The 22,800-nt window shown below is 41.5% G+C and overlaps 2 protein-coding genes across 5 annotated transcripts in view; one reads left to right on the top strand and one right to left on the bottom strand.

Moving 5' to 3' along the window:
- The window catches only part of tns2a (tensin 2a), a 49,740-nt gene extending 31,057 nt beyond the window's left edge, over nucleotides 1-18,683 (top strand). For 3 of the 4 annotated variants that reach the window (XM_077543685.1, XM_077543676.1, XM_077543706.1), the window contains exons 6-28: nucleotides 1,114-1,163; nucleotides 1,445-1,628; nucleotides 3,021-3,071; nucleotides 3,165-3,287; nucleotides 4,064-4,128; nucleotides 5,347-5,430; nucleotides 5,625-5,737; nucleotides 6,212-6,272; nucleotides 6,986-7,061; nucleotides 7,433-7,562; nucleotides 8,058-8,123; nucleotides 8,963-9,079; nucleotides 10,735-12,279; nucleotides 12,373-12,538; nucleotides 13,205-14,376; nucleotides 14,840-14,971; nucleotides 15,100-15,192; nucleotides 15,280-15,357; nucleotides 15,433-15,510; nucleotides 15,710-15,878; nucleotides 16,086-16,154; nucleotides 16,400-16,429; nucleotides 17,005-18,683. In XM_077543685.1, the coding sequence (XP_077399811.1) occupies nucleotides 1,114-1,163; nucleotides 1,445-1,628; nucleotides 3,021-3,071; nucleotides 3,165-3,287; nucleotides 4,064-4,128; nucleotides 5,347-5,430; nucleotides 5,625-5,737; nucleotides 6,212-6,272; nucleotides 6,986-7,061; nucleotides 7,433-7,562; nucleotides 8,058-8,123; nucleotides 8,963-9,079; nucleotides 10,735-12,279; nucleotides 12,373-12,538; nucleotides 13,205-14,376; nucleotides 14,840-14,971; nucleotides 15,100-15,192; nucleotides 15,280-15,357; nucleotides 15,433-15,510; nucleotides 15,710-15,878; nucleotides 16,086-16,154; nucleotides 16,400-16,429; nucleotides 17,005-17,143 (4,791 nt within the window). In that variant the 3' untranslated portion in view covers nucleotides 17,144-18,683. The remainder of the gene's footprint in view (nucleotides 1-1,113; nucleotides 1,164-1,444; nucleotides 1,629-3,020; nucleotides 3,072-3,164; nucleotides 3,288-4,063; nucleotides 4,129-5,346; nucleotides 5,431-5,624; nucleotides 5,738-6,211; nucleotides 6,273-6,985; nucleotides 7,062-7,432; nucleotides 7,563-8,057; nucleotides 8,124-8,962; nucleotides 9,080-10,734; nucleotides 12,280-12,372; nucleotides 12,539-13,204; nucleotides 14,377-14,839; nucleotides 14,972-15,099; nucleotides 15,193-15,279; nucleotides 15,358-15,432; nucleotides 15,511-15,709; nucleotides 15,879-16,085; nucleotides 16,155-16,399; nucleotides 16,430-17,004) is intronic. The other variant, XM_077543695.1, reaches the window with a different exon arrangement.
- A 68-nt stretch (nucleotides 18,684-18,751) lies between these two features.
- tmem106c (transmembrane protein 106C) overlaps nucleotides 18,752-22,800 on the bottom strand; it is a 5,213-nt gene continuing 1,164 nt past the window's right edge. Inside the window, exons 3-8 of the mRNA XM_077543719.1 lie at nucleotides 21,189-21,252; nucleotides 20,950-21,109; nucleotides 20,201-20,341; nucleotides 20,039-20,088; nucleotides 19,667-19,720; nucleotides 18,752-19,293 (exon numbers count right to left, since the gene is read on the bottom strand). Of these exons, the coding sequence (XP_077399845.1) occupies nucleotides 19,161-19,293; nucleotides 19,667-19,720; nucleotides 20,039-20,088; nucleotides 20,201-20,341; nucleotides 20,950-21,109; nucleotides 21,189-21,252 (602 nt within the window). The 3' untranslated portion in view covers nucleotides 18,752-19,160. The remainder of the gene's footprint in view (nucleotides 19,294-19,666; nucleotides 19,721-20,038; nucleotides 20,089-20,200; nucleotides 20,342-20,949; nucleotides 21,110-21,188; nucleotides 21,253-22,800) is intronic.

The raw sequence follows: 22,800 nt of genomic DNA, 5'->3' as shown, positions 1-22,800 counted from the left end.
TCTCTCTCTCTCTCTCTCTCCATTCTGTAGACATGGGCCATGGGGCAGGGATAGCTCAAGTGGTATTGAACTCCCAGCTGACCCATCATTGTGTCAGTGGATGGATGGAACACTGTAAAATATATTTAAGTGCAGTGAATGGCAAAACATTTATCTTTTGACTTTGCCATTTCTTCTGTTTCCCCCATTATCTTTAGTGTTGTGCCTGTCTTCCAAATGTCATCCATACACACATACATTGATGAATGATTGACTGGTGAATGACTGAATGACACTACTTTGGCACCCAGTAAAGTGCTGACCTTTCCAAAGGAAGAACAGCACTAATTTAGAGTGGCACTTATCGTAATAATAAAAAGGAAAGAAATGTCTATATTTATTTGATTTTAAAACCCGTTTTCTCCTAAGTCAGCTAAACCCCCCCCAGTGTTAAATTTTCCAGATAGTATTTCAATAAATGTTGTATTGGCAGAAACAAATGTATAAAATACAACAAAATTTTGAGTCTGAACTTTTTTTCCCTCCAGTTTCTACATTTACCATCTCTTGCACAATGTACCACATTGTTGGTAGAAACCTTTTGCTTAATCCTACTACTCAACAAAATAAGTTCTTCTTGGATAAAAAATTTATTTGGGATAATGTAAAACATTATTGTGCTATTTTTTTCTTTTAATTGTGTTAATGTTGAGCAAGTTAAGCATTAATACTCATTTTAATAGCACATGGCAGAGTCACAGTTTCACAACAGATGTGGACTGGAATGAATATTTGAGATAAAAAATACATTAGATTATTATTATTATTATTATTAGAAAAAGGTTTTCTCAGTCTAAACCCTTGACCAATTTTGTATTGTTTTTCTTAAGAACTTTGCAATGGAGATCATGGACTGAATCCAATCACATTACACTTACGTGACCTCTATACTACTCCTTCATGTGGCTTTTTCCATTGTATTTGTAGTTTGCTGTGATGAGCGCTATAGTCCTTAATTAATTTGTTACTTTTAAGCTTGACAACAGCATCTATCACTTCCACTTTCCATTTCTTAGGAAACGGCAGTTGCTCTTTTTTTTCTCATTGTATGTTCTAATTGTATTTTCTCTACAGGGCTCCACCAAGTCTTTGACTTACACCAAGCAAAGAAACACGCTGCCAAGGTAAAGGTCATCTCATTCTTTCATTAACGACCAAGCCTATTCGTTTTTTCCAAAGAGAGGAATCTTTGTCTGGGCTTTTTTCTGCTTGCGTCTTGCACTTTACTTTAATTACTGACCTCTTTTTCTCTCAAAGGGTCCTCTCCTTCATTATAAAGGCTTTGATTTAAGCACATGTTGCTTTTCTTAGCTCGCTTTGGTGATCATCATTCATTTATAAATGGACATGCTGATTCCAAAGTGCCATACACAACTTTCAGTAATCTCAATCCCACCTTTCGCAGGAGCTTCAGTGTGGACCGCGTGATGGAGCGAGTGATGGAGCGCCACTATGACTTTGACCTCACCTACATCACGGAGAGAATCATCTCTGTCTTCTTCCCACCCAAACTGGAAGAGCAGCGGTACCGCCTCAACCTGAAGGAGGTGGCCGCCATGCTCAAGTCCAAGCATCAAGACAAGTTTCTGGTGAGGAAAGTGCAGCAGGCAAATGATGAATGTTTCTTTTATCATATAATATACACACTGAGCATGACTTTAGGTACTTGCACAATATAATGACCTCTAATATACATCAGGGTTGGGCAACTTAAAATGCTGGAGGTGGCCACAATTTTTCATCAGTGCTACTAGGGGGCCACATAGGACCACACACTTTCTAACCAGAGGTGTGACAAAAATGCCATTTTAAATTTGGAGGAAATATGTGAAAAATATGTGCTCTTAATATATTTCATGTTTCACATTTCTTAATGCATGTATAAAATATCTACTACTCTAACCTAAAGGGTTTGAACTTGGGGACAGCAACAAAATAACCACATACTGTAATTTGGCACAAAACTGCTGAACAACAATCAACTCGCTCAAATTTTTTTTTTATTATTGTGGTATTGTTTGTCCTGCATATCATTCCAAAGCCACAAAAAAGTATTAGGCCTACTCACATACAATAGGTACTAGTATAAGACCTGATGTAAGCACAACTAAACCATGCCTGCCATCTAGTGGTGAGTGATGATATCACAACTTAAAACTAAAGTCGGGACCTGCATACTCGTTGTTCGGCACCTATGCATTCGCATATTTGCTTATTTCCCCCCCCCCCAGTATTATTTTAAAATGTTTTGCGTATTATCTTTTTTCTGGGATTTATTTATTATTGTCCCCATTAAACCACTGTTAATGAGCTTTTTTTAAAAAAAAAATTATGATTTTTTTGTGTTAAAAAAATAATATATTGTTTTTTATTTTTTGGGGGTGAAAATTAATCAAGGGGCCACTCAGAATGTGGTTGATGGGCTGCCAGTTGCCCATCCCATGCCCATACAGAATGCTATTACTTGGTTTTTTTTTTGGTCACATTATTTAGCTGGATTTGAGCAAGAAAAAAAAAAAAATATATATATATATAAATCCCACAGTATGTTAGAGAGCGGCAGCACGGTGGCTGACTGGTTAGCACGTCCGCCTCCCAGTGCTGAGGACGTGAGATCGAGTCCGGGCTTCGGCCTTCCTGGGTGGAGTTTGCATGTTCTCCCCGTGCTTGCGTGGGTTTTCACCGGGTACTCCGGTTTCCTCCCACATTCCAAAGTCATGCATGGCAGGTTAATTGAACACTCCAAATTGTCCATAGGTGTGATTGTGAGTATGGTTGTTCGTCTCTGTGTGCCCTGCGATTGGCTGGCAACCAGTTCAGATGGTGTACCCTGCCTACTGCCCGAAGCCAGCTGGGATAGGCTCCAGCACCCCCGCGACCCTTGTGAGGAAAAAGCGGTCAAGAAAATGGATGGATGGATGGATGGATGTTAGAGAGCATATTATCACACTGTTCAATCAAGATACATTTTTCTGTTTCAGCTCCTCAATCTCTCCGAAAGGCGCCATGATATGAGCCGACTAAATCCAAAGGTAGCAATACGTGCTGCATTTCTCATAACATCAACCATTCTTGAAATCTCCTCTTATCACATGATGCTTTCCTCTGTCTGCGTCCAACAACAGGTTCACGACTTTGGCTGGCCCGACCTCCATGCCCCGCCGTTGGATAAAATCTGCGCCATATGTAAGGCCATGGAGACATGGCTGACCTCTGATCCTCAGCACGTGGTGGTCCTGCACTGCAAGGTCAGAGTTCGTGGGTTCACTAGCTTTTTACAGACAGATGTTTTAGATATTTCCCAGGGCTGGAAAGACTCTGATGTTTGAAAATACAGCTGAAAAAAATCAACGTAGGTTCAAAGCATCTATGAAGAAGGTCCTTCAACATACTTACAAATAAGTGTGGTTGATATATGCAAAGTTGTAGTCAGGAAGTTGGACACAATTGAACATCTTGATGTCAATCCTGTGCATACTGGTACCAGCATGTAAAGATTGTAACATTTGAGTGGAGAAATGGTAACTTTTCCACTGCTTCCCAGAGACGAGCAGACAGCAAGGGTGACCAAGCACTAAGCGGCTTGACTGGATGTTAATGGTTTTGGTCAGGGAGAATTTAAATCCTGAACCCAGACCACGTCTGTGGTGTGTTGACGCTCCAGAGCCACATGTAATTCAGTCCCGGCTGTAATTCACCTTTCAGACCCGAGTAAACAAGTTCTTGGGGCGATGAAGAGCCCTTCACTGAGCAGCGTACTCTGCCTAACAAGCTTTAATTTGTGAGCCTCCTTCCTGCTATCTGGAGGGGTCACATTAGGAATTTGATGCTGGAATGTTCTTGGAATGCTTCAGGATGTTTGGGATAGAAAATCATGGGGGGGAGCTTAATCATTTGAGCATAGTCATTCTACTATGAGTGTGATTGCTTGGTAAAAACGGTCAAATCTCTTAAACCCCAAATCATATGAACAAAACTTATAAAATGTATTATTGAAGATGTTATAAATCTTTTCGTCCTGCAGGGTAACAAAGGCAAAACAGGAGTGATCATCGCAGCCTACATGCACTACAGCAAGATCTCAGCAGGGTGAGAGTTCTAAACTTCAAGCATCAATTTTGTTTTGTATTTGATCAAACTTAAAAAAGTCATTTCAATGTCAGCTTCCCAGTTCCACTGAAATATATAGTCTGTTGGATTTACATTAAAAAATATATGGACTTTGATTGCATGCATTAAAGTCACATTTCACATTTCAACATATTGCACAAAATAAAATCAGATTCATGTTGGTGAATATTTTTTCTGTCCCCAGTGTCTGAGGATTGGTTTAAATCTTGGCCTCCCTCTGTGGACTAAATTTTACATAGGTGTGAGTCAGTTATAATAGTTTTGTGTTTTTCATTATAGTTTTTAAAATTTAAATAGTTTTTAGAGCACGTTTGTTATTTTATATTTGTTTTTATTTTTCAAAAATGTAGTATTAAATTAAATTAGTATTAGTTTTTCATAGTGTTTGACGAGCTCACTTATTATTATGCCACAAGTAAAGTAAGCTACAATTCTCAAACAACTTTCCTTCTTCTCTACAGATGTACAGGAATACCGAAATAAATACATTTAAAATGAACCCCAAAATCTAATTTATGATATGAATTAAGAAACACGAAAACAAAGGAGTTTTATCCATTTTATAAAAGTTTTATAAAAGTAAAATTCGCTAACGAAAATGTTTATTTTAAATTGTAGTTTAAGTTATTTCATTAATTTTCATGAACTATAATAACCCTGTTGTGAATGGTTATTTCTCTATATGTGGCCTGCAATGTCTGGCAACCAGTCCAGGGTGTACTCCTCCTCTCGGCCAAAGTTGGATGGGATAGACTCCAGCTCCCCTGTGACCCAAATGAGGATAGAGCTTTGTGTGAAAAGTGAAACTGCTGCTGTTAAAAATGTGGATTGACTGTACAGACAGTTTCCGATACACATTTTAGCATTGATAATCGTCATACAATTGGAAAAATAACCCATAACTTTAATGATAAATAACAATTCGTAGGTGACTCATGCATGTAATCCTTTCCTCAATGCGCAGAAACATATCATTTCCATTCTGACCTTCCTGAGAAGTTGGATAAATTAAGCCCTTTGGCTTTAGCACCGGAACACTGGAATCCTGTGGCCAGTGCCAGCTGTATCCTCTCCATGTCATTTCTGGCATGAAGAGTGTCTGGTGTGAGACCCATCATGGAAATTTGCTGCTGAAAGCGCATGTGTGTGTGTGTGTGTGCTTGCATTTCGGTACAGGGCGGACCAGGCTCTTAGTACCCTTGCCATGAGGAAGTTCTGTGAAGATAAGCTGTCCACTTCCCTCCAGCCATCCCAAAACAGGTAGGCCATGTGGAATCAGAGAGAAGGTTGGGGGTGAAGCAGGAGGGGATGACGGTGGTCAGATTTGGTTGAGCCTCTCTCTATTTTTATTCTATTCTTTTCTATTTGCTTATTGGCTCATCCCTGCACATTGGCAAATAATTGTCGACAATGAGCTCTTTCATTCATGTAACTATGTTTTCCATCTCTCTCAGGTATATCTATTACTTTGGGGGTCTTCTGTCAGGAGCCATCAAGATGAACAGCAGCCCACTCTTCCTCCACCAAGTTCTCATCCCATCACTTCCCAACTTCCAAGGGGAAGGAGGTTCGTGTTTACTTGGACCGGTTAATTTAATTGATAACACCGCTACAACTATGAAAGGAGAGATTGTGAGCCAGGGTCTCTTACAGGCCGAACACCAGTGAGCTGTAATCTCACAAATGGGTCTTTGTGTATCTGGACATATCACAGAAACGTCTCGTAGAAAGTCTTGCTTGAATAAATGTCATTGTCATGTTATGATCTGAGTTTGTCAGATCCATACAGTGCAACAAAATGCACAGTGGTGGCACGTGGTGTGTGGGACTGATGCCTAAATAGGCCTCCCTGCTGAATCCCAGCAATGTTAACCACTTTCACTGTCATAGTTGGTCACATTCAGCACTCCACCCACACAATCATGAGTGTGTTTATCTTTAATCTGATGATGGACTCCATCAGGATGGAAGATGGCAGTCAGCACATTCCTCCGATTTCATGAGGATTGTTAGTGCTCCATCTGTCTAAATGTCTCTACAGGTTACTACCCCTTCCTGAAGATCTACCAGTCAATGCAGTTGGTCTACACTTCAGGCATATAGTGAGTAACTTGGCAAAAAAAAGAATGTGCATGATTACAGTTCTCTCTACCGTTAATATCAGCAGTAATTGTCACTTTTACGCTATCTGTCTTGCTGCTGGCTCTCCTTGTCCTTTCAATGTTGTTTGGGGCCCTCACAAATGTAATTAACAAATAATTGACTAAGCAGTGTTTTTAAATGTCACTACATTTCTTTGTTTAAACAGGATCAGAATTATAGTCAAACCAATAAAAATCAGCATTTTCTAAATAAACTTTTTTTTGTGGCAGTGGCCCACCAGATTCAGTAGATGTTCTGTCATATTGTTTTTACTTCTTCCAATGTTTATTTCTATGAATATAGTAAACTAAGTGTCTAGCAGCAATTTACTGTACCATTTGCTCTTTGGGTAGAAAGCTCTAAATAAGCTCAGCCCATTTACCATTATTTAAAAAAAATAAAATCTATTTGAAGTGTAGCATTTATAGTGTCTGCTGTATTTGTGCCTATTATTATATGGCTGATTTTTACTTCATCATTTTTGCTCCACTTTGAATTCAGCAATGGTTGTTTTGAAGGGCTTTATATAAAGTTGAGTTTAGTTCAAAAGGATCTGTATTATAAAAAAAAAAACATGGTGCCGATTCATTTAAAGATCAGTTGCTTGGCACATTTAACTGCAAATCCATCTCGTATCTTTAGTCATGAGTTGTGCTCTCTGTTTGGTCTACAGTGACCTTCAAGGAAGCGGGGGAAGGCGACTGTGCGTGTCCATCGAACCAGCACTACTGCTTAAAGGTGACATCATGGTGAGTTCACACTGAAAGGAAATGACAGAGAAGCCCAGATCAGGTTGATATTGTGACATTAGCCAAAACAAACATTGACTAAATAGGGCATTCCGTTGTATAAAAAAGTAGTTGAGATCTAAACAGACCACCCCAGACTTAATTAGTTCTTCCTTGAGTCATGCAATAATGTACGCCCATCTAAAAACTGTTTTGGTAGTTCTTTTGGAGTCATTAGGAAATATTTTACTACTCAATCATCAGGCATAAAGTAGATTTGTCCTCAAGATGTGCACTTTGTCTCTATTGGGAAAGTGTGGTTACATTTTTAACCATGTACATACAGTACTGCACTTTTATGCTTCAGCCTCACTCTCTGCTGCTCCCTGCAGGTCAAATGTTACCACAGACGAGCCCAAAGTGCTGACAGAGACAATGTGTTCAGGCTTCAGTTCCACACTTGCACCATCCATGGAGCCCAGCTGTGGTTTGGCAAAGGAGAACTGGACGAAGCCTGTACAGGTACGTTCAATGTAAATGAGAGGTGCAAACTATCAGAAACTGTTACTGATATCAGGGTTCATAAACTTAAAAAAAAATATATATATATTATTCCCAAACCTTTTGCTTAATTTCAGTCAGACCCTTGAAAATGACTGAGATACACCCCAAAAAACAAGGTGGATGTTTTTTCCTGCATGGAATACAAAATGTGTGAAACTGAGGAATTGTTTGGTGGTCATGGTAGACCCTAAGATATTGTTAATGAAGCGTCACAGATGTACTTAAGTACACCTTTGTGGTTTTATGTAACCGAGAACACATCTGTGGAAGATATTAGTCTGTACTAATAAATAATAATTGAATTACAGCCTACAGTCAACATTGTGGGTATCATGAGGAGATTCAGTCTACTGTGAATTGCTGATATAACATCAATGATCTGAATAGCTAATCCTCATGGCCTTTATGGATCTAACTTAGCGGTTATGTATGCGTTTCCTCTTTCTATTCAAGATGAACGTTTTCCATCGGATGCCACAGTGGAGTTTGTCTTTTCCACTGGACCTGAGAAGATCAAAGGTTGGTGCACTCATTACCGTGATAATCTTTTCTGTTCATCTAGACTCAGAATCACTAGACAAATCAATGTCAAAGCAAAACGGGAACTTCAAATATTTTTGTAAAATAATATTATTAAAACATTATTTACGTGCACAGGATCTCGTCAAGCTAAGCAGACCAAAAAATAATAAAAAATAGCTGACCTTTTCCTTCATGCTCAATTATTACCCCATCTGTTGTCATTGTTGCATGCTATTTTCTTCCACTTGAACACATATAATCCAGGTGGGACACTTAAATTCAGCTATTCATGGTAACATCTGGAATGGTAAACTAGAACTTGGCTAGTTTTCATATTGCGGTGCATTTAATCGGGATGGTTATTGCTGCATAAATAATTACCATATCGTCACCCTCTTAAAACAATTGCCTAAGCCATATTTTTGCAGAAAATATCGTTTTTGCCTAAATCATCTCCTCATGATGCAAATAGCTAAAAAAAAATTGTGTTTCCTGACTTATGCGATTATTCTAAGAAGGCGTAGATAAATAAATAGCAAAGGCAATGTAACCCAGGAACAACAAAGGACAGCAACGGAGGATGCCATTTGGTAGTGTTTTATTCAATGGTCTGCAATGTATCTTGATATGACCACTCCTCTTTATACACAACCAAATCACTAACTTTGGAAGCTTAGAGAACTTTCGATAAACTAGGGAAGTACTACTGAGATGATGTGACTCCTGTAGCTCTCGGTACTTTCCACTCTTCTCATCTGCCACTTTTCAATAATGACTTACTGCATGTGGCAAAATGTATTCTCTCAAAACAATTGTTTAACCCCAAATCTTCACAGGTCGTGAATACCACAGAAATGACCCAGCTGTCACGGTTGATTACAACACTGCTGACCCTGTAGTTCGCTGGGATTCCTACGAAAACTTCAACCAGCGATACCAGGACAGCCTTGAGGGTAAAATGTCATCCTATTTGAATGCCATTTTGATTTCTATAATAGTGTAAGACATTCAATTTAATAATTATTGTAAATTCATAGGATGTTAAAATGAGCATATTATGCTGATTAAGCATGATTTTCAGAAGGCTGGCTAATTTTCTAATTTTTCTAAAAATCTGGGCTGGTTTTGAAGTTGTATTGTGCACATTTTTTTTGTGGCGCAGTCTGCAGGGTGGAACAAGGAGCGTTTGTCAGCTCGCTGCCGGTCATGCAATGCTGACTGGAAAAAAATCAGATTTTTCAGAAATTTCAGTGATCTTATGCCATTTTACTGATGTTAGGACTAGGTTTTCTCAACTCTGCTTCTGTGCTAATGTATGAACAGTATTATCCAAATTATGTTATAAATGGGCCTATTCTATGTATATGTGCATCTTTGTCATTACAGCTAATATCAAGGTATAAAATTACAAGTAAAAATTTCTTCATAACAGTGGAACAGCACCATTCCAAATGTACAGTAAGAGCTGACAAGTCATGGATCTTATTTCACTTAAATCATTAGTTCAGACTTTTATCAATATTTACTGCATGGAATGGAATTTAAGAACAACACACCTAAAATATCACAGTGTAATTCCATCTTAATGTGAGGGGGGAAAAAAATCTAAATGCATAACAATCAATCAATCAATCAACCAATCAATCCATTTTATTTAATTCATTTTTAAAAGAAAAAGACAATAAAAAAGCAATATTCAAATTTAAAGAAAAGCAAAAGAATGAAAGGGCACAGAAAGAAGTAAAACTTGTTTTGTCTGTCCCTGATCAAATAAAAAAAACGCACAAAAACAACAACATATTTTTAATGACAACGAGCGGTCAAGACGCTTTCAGTGTTACAAGATAATTCAAAATAACTCAACTGTGTGTCCTTGTGCTATATATATTTTTGCTGTAATTGTGTTTTTATGCTTTAAAAAAATACAAATGGACTGAGAAGATCTTGTTTTACAATCCAGATTGTTCCACATACTGACACCTTGAGTTGAAATACATCGTTCTTTTTGTTTTGTTCTATGTTTAGGTTTGGGAAAAATGTCTGTTCCTCTTAATTTGTACTCACTTTCCCTTTTTATAAATTTTGTTTGTATATTAACTGGTAACATTTCATGATGGGCTTTGTACAATATTTTAAGGCGGTTAAACTCCATCAATTCAATAAATTTAAAAGGTTTTAGTTGTATAATAAATGGGTTAGTGTGGTCTCTGTATCCACAACCGCAAACAACACGAATAGCACGTTTCTGTAAAAGAAAGATGGATTCAGTGTAGGTTTTGGCTGCACACCTCCACACTTCAATGCAATAGCTTACTTAGGTATGGAACAATCAATGAATTATAAAACAATAACAAAGCATTTATGTTCAGTGATTCTTTGACCTTGTGTAACACGGCTACGGTTTATGACACCTTAGTGTTGTCTTGTGATGAAGAGGACTGTTGAAATACCATTTCTATACGAACCAGGAAATGTATCAGTTGGAAAATGGAAATATGCATTCCCTTTATGATCATCATGAAATTTCACCGAAAAGTCCAATATTCTTGAGTTTTTACAAGTAGTGTTTATATAAAACAATTGTTGTGTTTTGTTTGTTTTGTCCCAGATATTGCCCACACAAGAGGTCCTCTTGATGGCAGTCTCTATGCGCAAATAAAGAAGCGCCGGGGCCCAGGTTCTGGTTCTCTTTCTTCAACCAATGGCAGCAGCCCTGGAACAGAGGATAGACCTGATCAATTCCTCCCTCAACGCTCAGACTCCGCCCTTTCTGCACATTCTAGCCCTTTTCATCAATTATCCATCCATCCTGACCACCATGAGGAAACATTACGTCCACCGCCTCCGACCAGGCAAGAACGTGAGGAGCTTGAGCGTCTTCTTGGAGGCATAGAGGGAAGCAGGAATCCAGAGCGAGAGACAGCCATCTTGGATGACGGCGAGTCGTCACCTTCGGAACGCACCGGGACGCTGAGGCTCAGCCGGTCCTGTTCCTGCCGAGATGGATACCACTCTCAGCGCTGTGCAGAACCCGGATGCGACCGCACCCTTCTAATGCCAAACGGTTACTGCCTTGATGGAGCACCTGGTACCAATGGGCACCACGGGGCGACTCCTTCTCCGATCCCCAACTCAGCTGCTCCTCCCTCGCACATGGATCTATGCCAGCACTATAGTCCAAACCCCCACCAATCTCTCCCACCACCAGACCTGGTGTGGGATCGCCAGGGCAACCAGCAACACTGCCTGCACCGCTCCTACTCAGAAGCTACCTCGGCACGTCATCTCTGCCCCTACCCTTCGCTTGACCCCCACAACCATCCTCACTATCCTCTGTCTGCACCAGCTCGCCTCTGCTGCCGAGAGGATGATTACGGTCCCTACCACCTTCCTCCTCTGTCTCACAACCACCACCACCCTCACCATCTCAAGTCCTCCACCACCCCTCCCTATCACGAAGTAATGCTAATAGATGGTCTGCCGCCCCCTGGCTGCTCTTGCAGGGACTGCAGCATTAGGAGAGAAGAACCATCGGCAGCCTATCACAGCATGAGGCTTGATCGGGGAAACGGCTACCACTGGGACAAAGAGACAGAGCTTCAACAGAGGGAAACGGGGCTTCGAAGAGCCAGGGAGACCGAATTAGCCCGAGGGGGATCAGAGAGCCATTGGGAGAGGCGTGGCCGAGAGTTTTCCCTCACTTGGGAGCGAGACAGAGAGGCGGAGCTCCAGTGGGAGAGGGAAAGAGAGACGGATTATTGGCACAGGAAGGACACCATGGCCTCCTATGCACCACAGGGTCACAATCTCCCTGCCTTCACCTTTGACCCCCTGCCATCATGTCACCCTACCTATCCAGAGGCGTCACGGTGTCACGCTCATTCGCACCTGGACCTCAAGTACAGCAGTAGTAGCAGCGGCTACCAAACACCCCGGCAGGTGTGCCACTGCTCACCTTACCAGCCGTCACCGTCTGAGAGCAGGGGGTATGCCTCAGGGTACCAGTCCACTTCAGAGTCCACTTCACCGTTGCCACCTGCATCCTCTATGATGGGGCCCTGTAGTCGTAGCAACGGGTCAGCTGAGCACAATCACAGCCACAACCGTCACCATCCAGACACACAACAATCATACAGCTCTGACTCACACACTGGTGAGACACGGACACAACGCTATTCATTCACATTCTTTACTTTTTATGTGTTGCCACTGGGGAACATCCTGAATTATTCATGTCATTTTGCAGACGGCATTCGTACCTCGGGTGAAAGTGTGGGATGGAGGGACCACATTACCAACGGTTCCTTTAAAAGGGGCCACAGAGAGGGCCATGGTGCGTGCTCCACTCCGTCAGACATGTCTGGGCCATCCACTCCCGTCCATACCAGCAGTCCTCTACGGACGCCAGAAAGGTATTCCCCTAATTTAATAGAGTTCCTGTCATGACGAAACTCAAAACAGTGTAAAGTTTAAAATCCCGAGTTACTCATATAACAAAAAGCTCTCTGATAAACTTGATATAACACTGTCTGTTCTTACAACTATTACTAATATTTCATCACATTACTTTCACGCTTCTCCTTCCAACTTTGTGGGAACTGTTTGGGAAGCCCCTTTTCATCAACCATCATGATTGCAGGATTTTCCATGTTAAGTTTAAATAGCTTCCAAATGTGTTGTCTGGATTGGATCCAGATGAAACTTGATTCCACATAATAACAGATTCTGAACCTACCGGGTGAATTATTTTGTTCCAATTTTGGTACATAGGCTCACACCAAAATATAATTCTAATGTCCTTTGAGAAATCACTCTTAACAATACAGAAATTGTATAGAGACAAACCATTGCCAATGACAATATCCTTAGTGGATTTGGAACATGTTCCTTAATTTATTCTGGATTCCAGTTTTCCCTTACTAAGAAATTTTACACAAATGTATGATTCCAAAATTGTGGAAACAGTGATGGGGAAGGCCCGTTTTCGGCGCCAGTTTGTATTGTTGTAATGTCTCGCTACAACAGTTGATGTAACTTATGTTTAAAATAATGTCCAACTTGAATATTTATGATTTTAGTCCCAGTCCAGGGCGAGAGTACGAGGTCAGGAAAACGATCATCAGCAGTGACCACGAGGTGTCGCAGCCCCAGGATGGGCACTACTCTTCCGGTAAGGTCATCCAGGAGTCCACGGAAATCCCAAGAAGCAGCACGAACTCGTCATCCTCACCAATGAAAAGCCAAACGTCAAACACAAGATCACTCACTCAAACAGACTCAAACAACCACTGCACTGCACCAACTGTTCCGTCCCCTGCAACAACCAGCCCGCAGCATCACTGTAACCATGATGCACCATCATCAACACACACTTGTTTGGACTCTGTGACGACAACCGCGTCAAGCCAGGGACACCTCCACTGCTCTTTATCGGCTCTTCATACCTCACCTGCGCCAGCCCACCCTCCCCAACATCCCAGCATGCAAACCCCCCATCCGTCTGAGGCTGCGGCCGTGCCTTCCTCGTCCACTCAGGCAGTGTGTCACCCCCCGAGCCAGACCCAGACCACCAGCTCGGTATCAGCTCCCTCACCGCAGGTCAATGGATGTTCTTCTCCAACCAGGGGTTCTCACCCAGATACCCCCAAACCTACCAACAATTCTACAAGTTACCCGACAAGCCCAACCCCTGCATCGTCTTCAATCCAGGTGGCGTCAAACAGTATGGAGGGATCCCCCGTTTCAGATAGCCCCGTTCCTGGCTTTGCCACTCTGGGTAGGAAGTTGATGATGAGCGGCTCTGACCTCCACCATCACAACCACATTCCTGTCCAGCACGGCCCCCCTCAACACCCCTACCCGGGGATGGAGCACAATCCAGCTATAGACATCAACAAAAGGCACTGCTACATTGCTCACCCCCCACAGCTTCATCAAATATCCGTCTCCAACTACTCTACCATCTCCATCCCGCTTCCCCACCCACAACCGCCTCTACCGGAGAAACGCCACGTTCAACCCGGCTCACCCACTGATGAAGCGGAGGTTCTGAAACCAGCCGTGAGCCACTCCAGCAACACTCAGCATCAGCACCATGTCACCTTCTCGCCAACTGTAGGGGAAATTGCACCCTCTGAGAACCAAAGTGATGTTGGGTCCGAGGAGCCTGAGAATGGAAACAGAGTCAGTGTGAAGTTTGTCCAGGACAGTTCGAGGTTCTGGTATAAGCCAGGCATCTCCAGAGAGCAAGGTTATTATATATTATATTATTAACCGTCCTTCGGGTGTGTTGATGAGACATTCCAATTGAGCAGCACTTTTGCACATAGTACTCAATCAGTATACGGATTAGTGCATGCGGCACATGCAGCTGACACATTGCGGATCATACATGCCCTCCAGCTATACTTCGGACTTCACCAAATTATTATGTATTACTATTACACATATGAGTGTATGCCGGTTATCGCAAGATAACGCTGTGAGCTAATGCTAATATTGGCAAATACAGCAGCTCTGCTTACCTTTTGGCTTTCACATAGTTGTGGTAGAGCTTCTTTGTACTTGGCGGGAATCCAGCAATCACATGGAAATGGCGAATCTTCGCCCAAGCTACCTGTAAATTAGAATTCAGAATGGTTAGCTCACACAGTTTCAGAGCTAATCGGGTGATTATATAAAAATCCTCTAACATTGGTTTTGTTTGATTGCAGCAATAGTTGCTTTGAAGGAACGAGAGCCTGGGACCTTTCTGATCAGGGATAGTAATTCCTTCCAAGGGGCTTATGGCCTTGCACTGAAGGTGGCCACACCTCCTCTTAATGTCACCCAGCACAGCAGCAAAGGTAAACAAATGTGTACTTTATAGCATTATCTCCTCGTTGTATTGTGCTCAGTAAACCTAATATTGTGATCAGCTGCGTTATTCATTACCGTAGGTAATGTTGACAGCATTTCTCTGTTGCAACAATAGGCGACCCTCTGGAACATTTGGTGAGGCACTTCCTTATAGAAACAGGCCCTCGAGGAGTCAAGATTAAAGGCTGCCAGAACGAGCCCTACTTTGGTAGGCCTTTCATCGTGTGTCTCAAGGGAAAATACTTTCAAGACTAGGTGACGGATTAACATGAGTTGTTTTAATGTGCATCTGTAGGGAGTCTGTCTGCATTAGTCTACCAACACTCCATCACACCCATCTCTTTGCCCTGTGCTCTGAAGATCCTTGAAAAAGGTCAACACTCCTTCATATCGAATGCATTAATCACATGTATTGCTTACTTAATTTGTGCTCTGCTTGTGTTGTCAGATCTGGTAGGAGATGTGCCTGAGGTTCAGCCTGTTAGTAACGTCAGTACTGCTGCTGACCTGCTCAAACAAGGAGCAGGTGAGTTCATTGACCTCCACATAAACTAGAAGTAATGGAAACATGGCCATGATGCCTACAGGAAGTGAAAATCTGAGCAACTATAACTTTTGTGTTAATATTATTTATTAGTCCCTATCCCCTGCAAATGTGATCACTATATTATCCATCCATGCATCCGTCTGCTGAGTTTTCGCTCATGCTGCTTCTCGTCCCTCAGCCTGTAACGTCCTCTACCTGAACTCTGTGGAAACTGAGTCTCTGACTGGCCCTCAGGCCATCGCCAAAGCAACAGACGCCACACTGGCTCGTAACCCGCGTCCCTCTGCCACCGTAGTCCAGTTCAAGGTGACGTCGCAGGGCATCACGTTGACCGACAGCCAGCGCAGGTACAGAACATCACAAAGGAATATCGGCCGTTAATATTAGCTTGGATTATTGTTATTCCACCTGGTAAGGGATAGATAAAGAATTAATTGTCATTGGTCACCACATCTCTGTGTGGAGTTTGCATGTTCTCTATGCAAGTACGCCGACTGAAATGTGTGTGTGTGTGTTAGGTTAAGTAAGCTATATTGTCTTCTGTCTTTTTCTAGGGTTTTCTTCCGCAGACATTACGCAGTGAACAGCGTAACCTTCAGTAGTCTTGACCCCAAGGACAGGAGGTGGGCCAGCCAGAAATTGTTTTTTGTCTAGCTGCAGTTGGAACTGAAACTAACAGAAAATCCGCAGAGTGCACCCTGGATCACTTGGCTGCGTCTGTTGCTGTGATCCTCGCATGGTTGTTTGTGTAATGTGGGATTTGGGAGCGCTTTTATGCATGAGTGTGTGTGTGTGTGTGTGTGTGTGTGTGTGAGCATGCTGGCTGCAGCTGCCTGAGCCTGCTCTCTCTTTCTTTCTCTTTGAATAGGTGGACTAACTCAGACAACACTACTGCTAAGTAAGTGTTCTGTTTGTTTGGTTACTGGTGTGAGAAAGCATGTATAAATGAAGAAAAGTAACAAAAGTGAAGTTGAAAATAAGTGAATATGGGAATCCGTGGGTGCTAAACCACAAGTATGCGGGGGTATATACCGTATATGGGCCACCTGCTGAAACAACCCCCCCCCCGCCTATTTGTGCTTCCCTATTCATGACTTTTTGTGCTCTTTCTGCATTATCACAAGACGCCTCCAAAGCCTTGGCTAATAGGAAAGTAGTAACTAAGAGTCAAATAAATATGTCAGGGAGGAGTTAAATTTTGCCTGTGCTGTTAATGGTAGAAATTATGAGTTTCTGCTTTGAGTGTATGCTTTTGTTCTGCTAAGTGGCTATTAAAGCTTAACAATTGTTATTTCTATGAGCTTGCAGAGGCAATATTTTTAAGGGTCACGAATAGCAGTAGTTGCATGTCCATTTTTAGATAAATGAACATGTCGACATAAGCGTAATTTGGACACTGAGCGAAAAAGGAGTGTGAAACCCTTGCTGGCCAAACCCTTACCGTCCCTGCTCTTTGTTATCCTCTCCCCTCAGAGTTTTCGGCTTCGTAGCCAAGAAGCCAGGCAGCTTGGCGGAGAACGTCTGCCACCTATTTGCCGAGCTGGACCCAGAACAACCCGCCATTGCCATTGTCAACTTCATCAACAAGGTCATGTTGTCGCAGCGTCGGTAGGGAGTAGCTGCATTCATTGTGAGCTTGGTCCAAACGCCTGGGTTAGGATTCACCTGTTTAGGAGCTAATTCCACTGCAGGCTATGTGACTCTTTTAGGTCAAAATGAAGTATATTCAGCCCTGTCTTGCAATTCTAAAAACAAAAACAAAACAAAAAACCTCGGAAGAATTATTACAAAAAGACCAAAACATTTAAGCCACAAATGCCCCGATAATATAAATTTTTATTTGATCAGCTTCTGGCTCGCATCACCAAGTTAAAAGTCTGTTCGGTCACCATGGTAACACATTACAGGCCTGATAACATGCTTTGCTACATGTCGGTTTCAAAGGCACCAAAATCTGTCATTACAAAATTCTCAAGACTCCACGTTCCTGCAAAAGCCGGAGATGATGAAGTAGGTCAGGCGATGTGATCAGTGTTGGATAAACAAAACGTGTTTGATAAAAAGGTATTTGACTATACAGAGCCCCTAAAGTAACATGGCAGGGAAAAAAGTTAAATGTTTCCCATTAGGACGAGAAACTTTCTCATCCTAATGAGAAACATATTTCAATTAAATCACTTTAGTGTATCTATACTTATTGGCTATACAAGGATTAAAAAAAAATAGTACAGTACATGCAAGGATAGCAACATTATATGTAAACAACTAGAACTAGTTATTGTTATTTGGATAATGCTGCATACTGATTGTTTTTACTCAATAAGCACATTTTTAAGTATAGCACTGATATACATTTGTTTGTTTTTTCTCCATGAACGCAGCTGACACTAATTTGAAGTTGAAAACTGAGTGAACCAACTGTCTGAAAACAAGACATGCAAAGGCGAACTAGATGATTTTTTAGCATCACAGCTGACTCGTAAATCAAAAGAAGACCAAAGACCTGATTGTGTTTAGTGTCACGTATGTACATGAACTCACACCATCATTAATAACGACAATCCTGCTACATTCCCTCCACTCATAGACCGTTAATGAGAACAAGTTTGAGAGCGTAAATAGGAATGTTAAACTTTTTAACCGTGTGTCCTGTCGGAGGCAGTTTGAAAGTATTTTGGCAACCAAGTGTTGTCACGTCCGCTCTTAACTAAAGTAATGCAAGTGAAACGGGAAAAGGAGACGTGAGGACGTACGTACAGTGTTATTGTACTATTATTGTATTGAGTGTAATTGTCACACGGAGGCCAAAAATGTACTTAACCAAAGATGAAGCACTCTTGTATGAATAAGCTTTTTATCCAGTTATATTTTTGTACTCTACTTACTGCTCTTTGTAGCTCTGCTATGCATTTATTTCAGTGCGTTGCTTTCGTAAAAAACAAAACACTACGTTTATTACAACAATATAATATATTGTGGTCTTTGTATTATTTCTCCATGTTCATCTTTATATTATGTAGTAATATATTTTCACATGCAGCTATAGGACCATGTATGAGATATAACAAAAGGAAAGTTGTTTTGTTTGAAAAGTTTATTCTGCTATTTTGTACTCGGAAAATAGAATAAAGTGATAATGATGTGGTACCTTACACACTTTTGAGTCACTGGTTATTTTAGGTTGTGGTGGGGGATTCAGAAAAAAAGGGCAGAGAGAAAGTTTACATTATTAGTATTTATTCACATTTCTTTTAATGCTTCTTTCGCCTTAGAACACGTCAAAGTCATTTTTCCCCAAACATCTGCTAAAACGTTTTAGACAAAGCAGAATTGTACAAAAAGCATCCCTTTAAAAAGCAATGGAGACACCTAGTTATCTATACAGAGAACCTGATGAACAACAAAAGATTCAAGTAAAACAAGCATGCAGGGTAAGGAAAATTGCTAACCGCAGAAACAGATTCTCCAGTGCGTTTGGCTCATAACGCCATCCAAAACAGTTCACCTTGTTTAGAAAAGTTGCTCAAATCAAGAGGCAGATTTGGTCATGGAACCAGATTAGGTGCAAGCTTCGACCAACACTCAAGTCAAGAGAACGAATGTGCCATCCCTCGCCATTGCTGTGGGAACTAGATTTGGCTGCGGGCCGAGAAGGTGTGCCAGTGCTGCTGGTTTGTGGTGTTGGAGCCACAGTCAACGTAGTGATACGCTTCCAGGCTGTTCTGGGACGTTCGCACCATGTATGAGGTTGTCACAGAGGTCCTGAAAACGCAGGCAGGCCCTTCAATAAAGTGTTTTGCAGCAAGCATGGAGAGAATAACACTGGCTTTACAAGCACCATTATTTAAGAGGAAAAATACGAGTTGACAATGCTACTTAAAATTTCCTGTCATGATGGTGACGGACAATTAATTAAATTTCCATATTGGATTTTTTTTTTTTAATATATGTACAGTATATATTCTAAGTACAAACAAATGGAGAAACAAACAGAATGGATTGTGTGTTCACTATTGTATTATTTCCTGGAAGTGAAAGTGGGTTAAGAGAAAGTAACATTCACAGCACAGCAGTACTGAACAGATACAAGCTAATTCCGGAGAATGAATGTAAATAAATATAAAGGCATACGTACTGCATGAAGACAAGGATGCTGTGGACCTTGATAGTGCGCATGGTGCAGAAGGAGCTGAAAGGACACAAAATCAGACACCTCAATTAAGTAAGTAAAAGTAAACCATCATTTGTGTTTTCACTCTTTGAGGCAGCACTTGTCTGTGGAATTACAGATCGAGTGGGCAGGCACTCCTGCGACCCATTTGTATGCAATCGATTAAAAGTTGTTTTTTTCATTATGCGTGCACTTTAAGATGGTGACCCTATTTCTTTAACGCACCTACACGACAGTAAAATGTACTACATTTTTTCATTTATCTAGCTAATTTGTAAAAACAACAAATACTTTGTACATATGAATACTTGTAATTCCCCTCAACTTGCCACTTACTAGACATATGGTGCGCTGTTGCCAATCTCCACGCTGACTGTATAGTTCACCTGTCCGACAAAGAAGAGGCAAATCAAAACAATAAATAAATGGAGCAGACACAGTGAGTGTTTCAACGCCACTTTTGTTGACACGGTGATGACGACGTCCCCAATGACGTACCTGCCGCTCGCTGAGTGGTAAGATGGTGGTGGCTGTGTTGAGCTGAAGCGAACCGATCACCTTCTTCATGTAGAGCACCTGACAGTTGACACTCTGCACCAGCATTGAGAAGAAGTTGGGATTGCTGAAGTTCAGTGTGCTCTGGTGGGAACATAGCAAGGGAGTACAAATGAGTTACTGACTTTTTATTATTTGTATACAAATAGTTGGTCGCTGGGGATGCCCAAGCGTAAAATGACACAATCAAATAAATGCTTTGTGCGCTGCCTATTTCTGAAAACATGTTTGTAAGCGAGCTATTCCGATTTTTTTTCTGGATTGAGATGTAAACAGTCTGGCAAATTTACATATCTGCCCAAACAGTGACACCCAGTTTCTCTATCACTAACTAAAAGGTAAGCAGAGCTGCAGTGTTAGCACTGATTAGCGTGAGTGTCTGCATCTGACGAGAGGTTCATTCTCAAATTCATTAAAGTTTTTGAGGCAATAGGCGGGACAATTGTGTATTAATTTGAAGGAATGGTAAATCTAATTTTAGTAATACGTAGTGAGCGGCAGGGTAAGCAGGGGCTCAACATACACATGAAACGGAACCCTCCCCAAAAATGAGTAATTTCAGCTACTGTGGACGTTAAGTGTGCTGTGCTTGATCATTTGTGTATGTGACATCAGGGAACTGTTTGAGTGATTTGACATGCTTGAAACGTGAGTTAGTGGACTGCGCTTGCAGGTCGAGGGATCTCACACACCGTTAAGTTCATCTGGACTTTGTAGGTTGCGGGGTCGAAGTGCACGGTCACCGCGCGTATCCCATCATCCACCACAATCACTGATCGCGGGAAGAGGAAGAAGGCCACCAGAGCGAACACAAGGAGACACAGCACGATGGACAGGACCACGTAGAGTTTGCTGGGACGATGACGGTTTGTACGTTAGGGTAGGACACAAAAGTGACATGCTCTATTGTAGTGCACTGAAGATGACTTACGTTCTTTGAGGTTGCAGCCTTTGGTCAGTATATGGGATCAATGCAACCAGTTCATTAACTTGAGCTATTGGGAGGAACAGTGAGTCATGCAACTGACTAAGCATTTCGCCTGCAACAATCCACTCTACTATGGCTATGTTATTAAAGCACAAAAGTGGCATCACAACAACAGTAGAGCCTTTCAAAACACATGATGTAAGCTTAGTTATGAATGTGCATTTCATGAAGTTTTTATGATGGCAAAACTTGCTCCATTTCCGACGCAACATAAATAAACAAAAATGATAGATTGATTCTATATACTGTATTTTTATGACTTTGGCGAAGACCGGCGGGCGCCTCTGCCTCTCTCGCATAAAACCAGGAAATGGGCGTGTGCCACGGCTGTGTTGCTGTTGGCCAATCAGATGACAGGTGACGACACGGCCCAGCTCAGCCCCAGACGACCGGTGTTGTGCCGCAAACAGCACCCGGAAAATGCAACGTCCTCAGCCTCCTCATACATCGTTAGAGTTGCTTCTTCATTAATTACGCAAATAAACAAAACAAAAAAAAAATTATCCAAAAAACGATGAAACACCCTCCTTGTTCGGTTCTCGGGGAAAACGGGGATTAATCGAGATAAAATCTCCACCAAAAAAGAAAAACAATACATTTAAAAAAAAAAATAAAGAAAGAGGGGGTTGGGGGTACCAATATAAGTATTCACGTGTGCCAAATTGCAAATATGGAATTTACATTAATATGCTGTAATTGCTATCCCAGATAGCTATTAGTAATATCTATCTGGCATAAATATTAACATTCAAGGATAGCACAAAATTACCTAACAGCATATCAACGTTAAGTGCATATTTGCAATTCGGCACACGTGGATACTCATATTGGTACCCCCCCACCCCCACCCCTTTTTTTTCCCTTTCTTATTCTTTTTTAAAATGTATTGTTTTTCTTTTTTGGCAGAGATTTTATCTCCATTAATCTCCATTTCCCGAGAACCGAACAATGAAGGTTTATTGTTGTTTTTTGGAGAATTATTTGTTTCTGTTTGTTTATTTGCGTAATTAATCAAGGGGCAACTCGAATGTATGAGGAGATGAAGGACGAATGTGTGTGCACTCCCGCGAGGGGTGCATTTTACGGCAGGGGTGCTGTTTGCGGTACAACACCATCACTGCAGAACCACCTTCGAGATAATTCTAAAAAGCGGTTCCATTGTTAACGCTCGGCCACAAAAAAGTCCCATGGAGACGCAAACATCCGGGGACAAAAAATGCCGCTTTGGTGTGGAACCGTTCCGGTGGAAAAGCGCCATTAGGTGCTTAGGATGAAGCAATTTGTGTCTTGCTCAAGGACACCACAGCCGTGTGTCTGGGGATGGTCTTAACCCCATGGCCATCTTGTGGTGTCTCATCCTCAAAATTCAGTCCACACTTGAGGCCTCAAGCTCTCAGCTCCATTCCATTGAACAAAAATGTATCACAATCATTCTATTGTTTTAAGATTAAAACAGTAAGTCATTTTTGGGTGCTCTGACATCTGACGTCATCTATCAACCATCATCAATCTGACATCAATGTCCTAAATTCTTAGCACATTGTAGCGATGGCAA

The sequence above is a fragment of the Vanacampus margaritifer genome, chromosome 1 (assembly GCF_051991255.1).
Source record: "Vanacampus margaritifer isolate UIUO_Vmar chromosome 1, RoL_Vmar_1.0, whole genome shotgun sequence".
NCBI lineage: Eukaryota > Metazoa > Chordata > Actinopteri > Syngnathiformes > Syngnathidae > Vanacampus > Vanacampus margaritifer.
The sequence above is the reverse complement of the archived record's forward strand: the minus strand, read 5'-3'. Positions and strand labels throughout refer to the sequence as shown.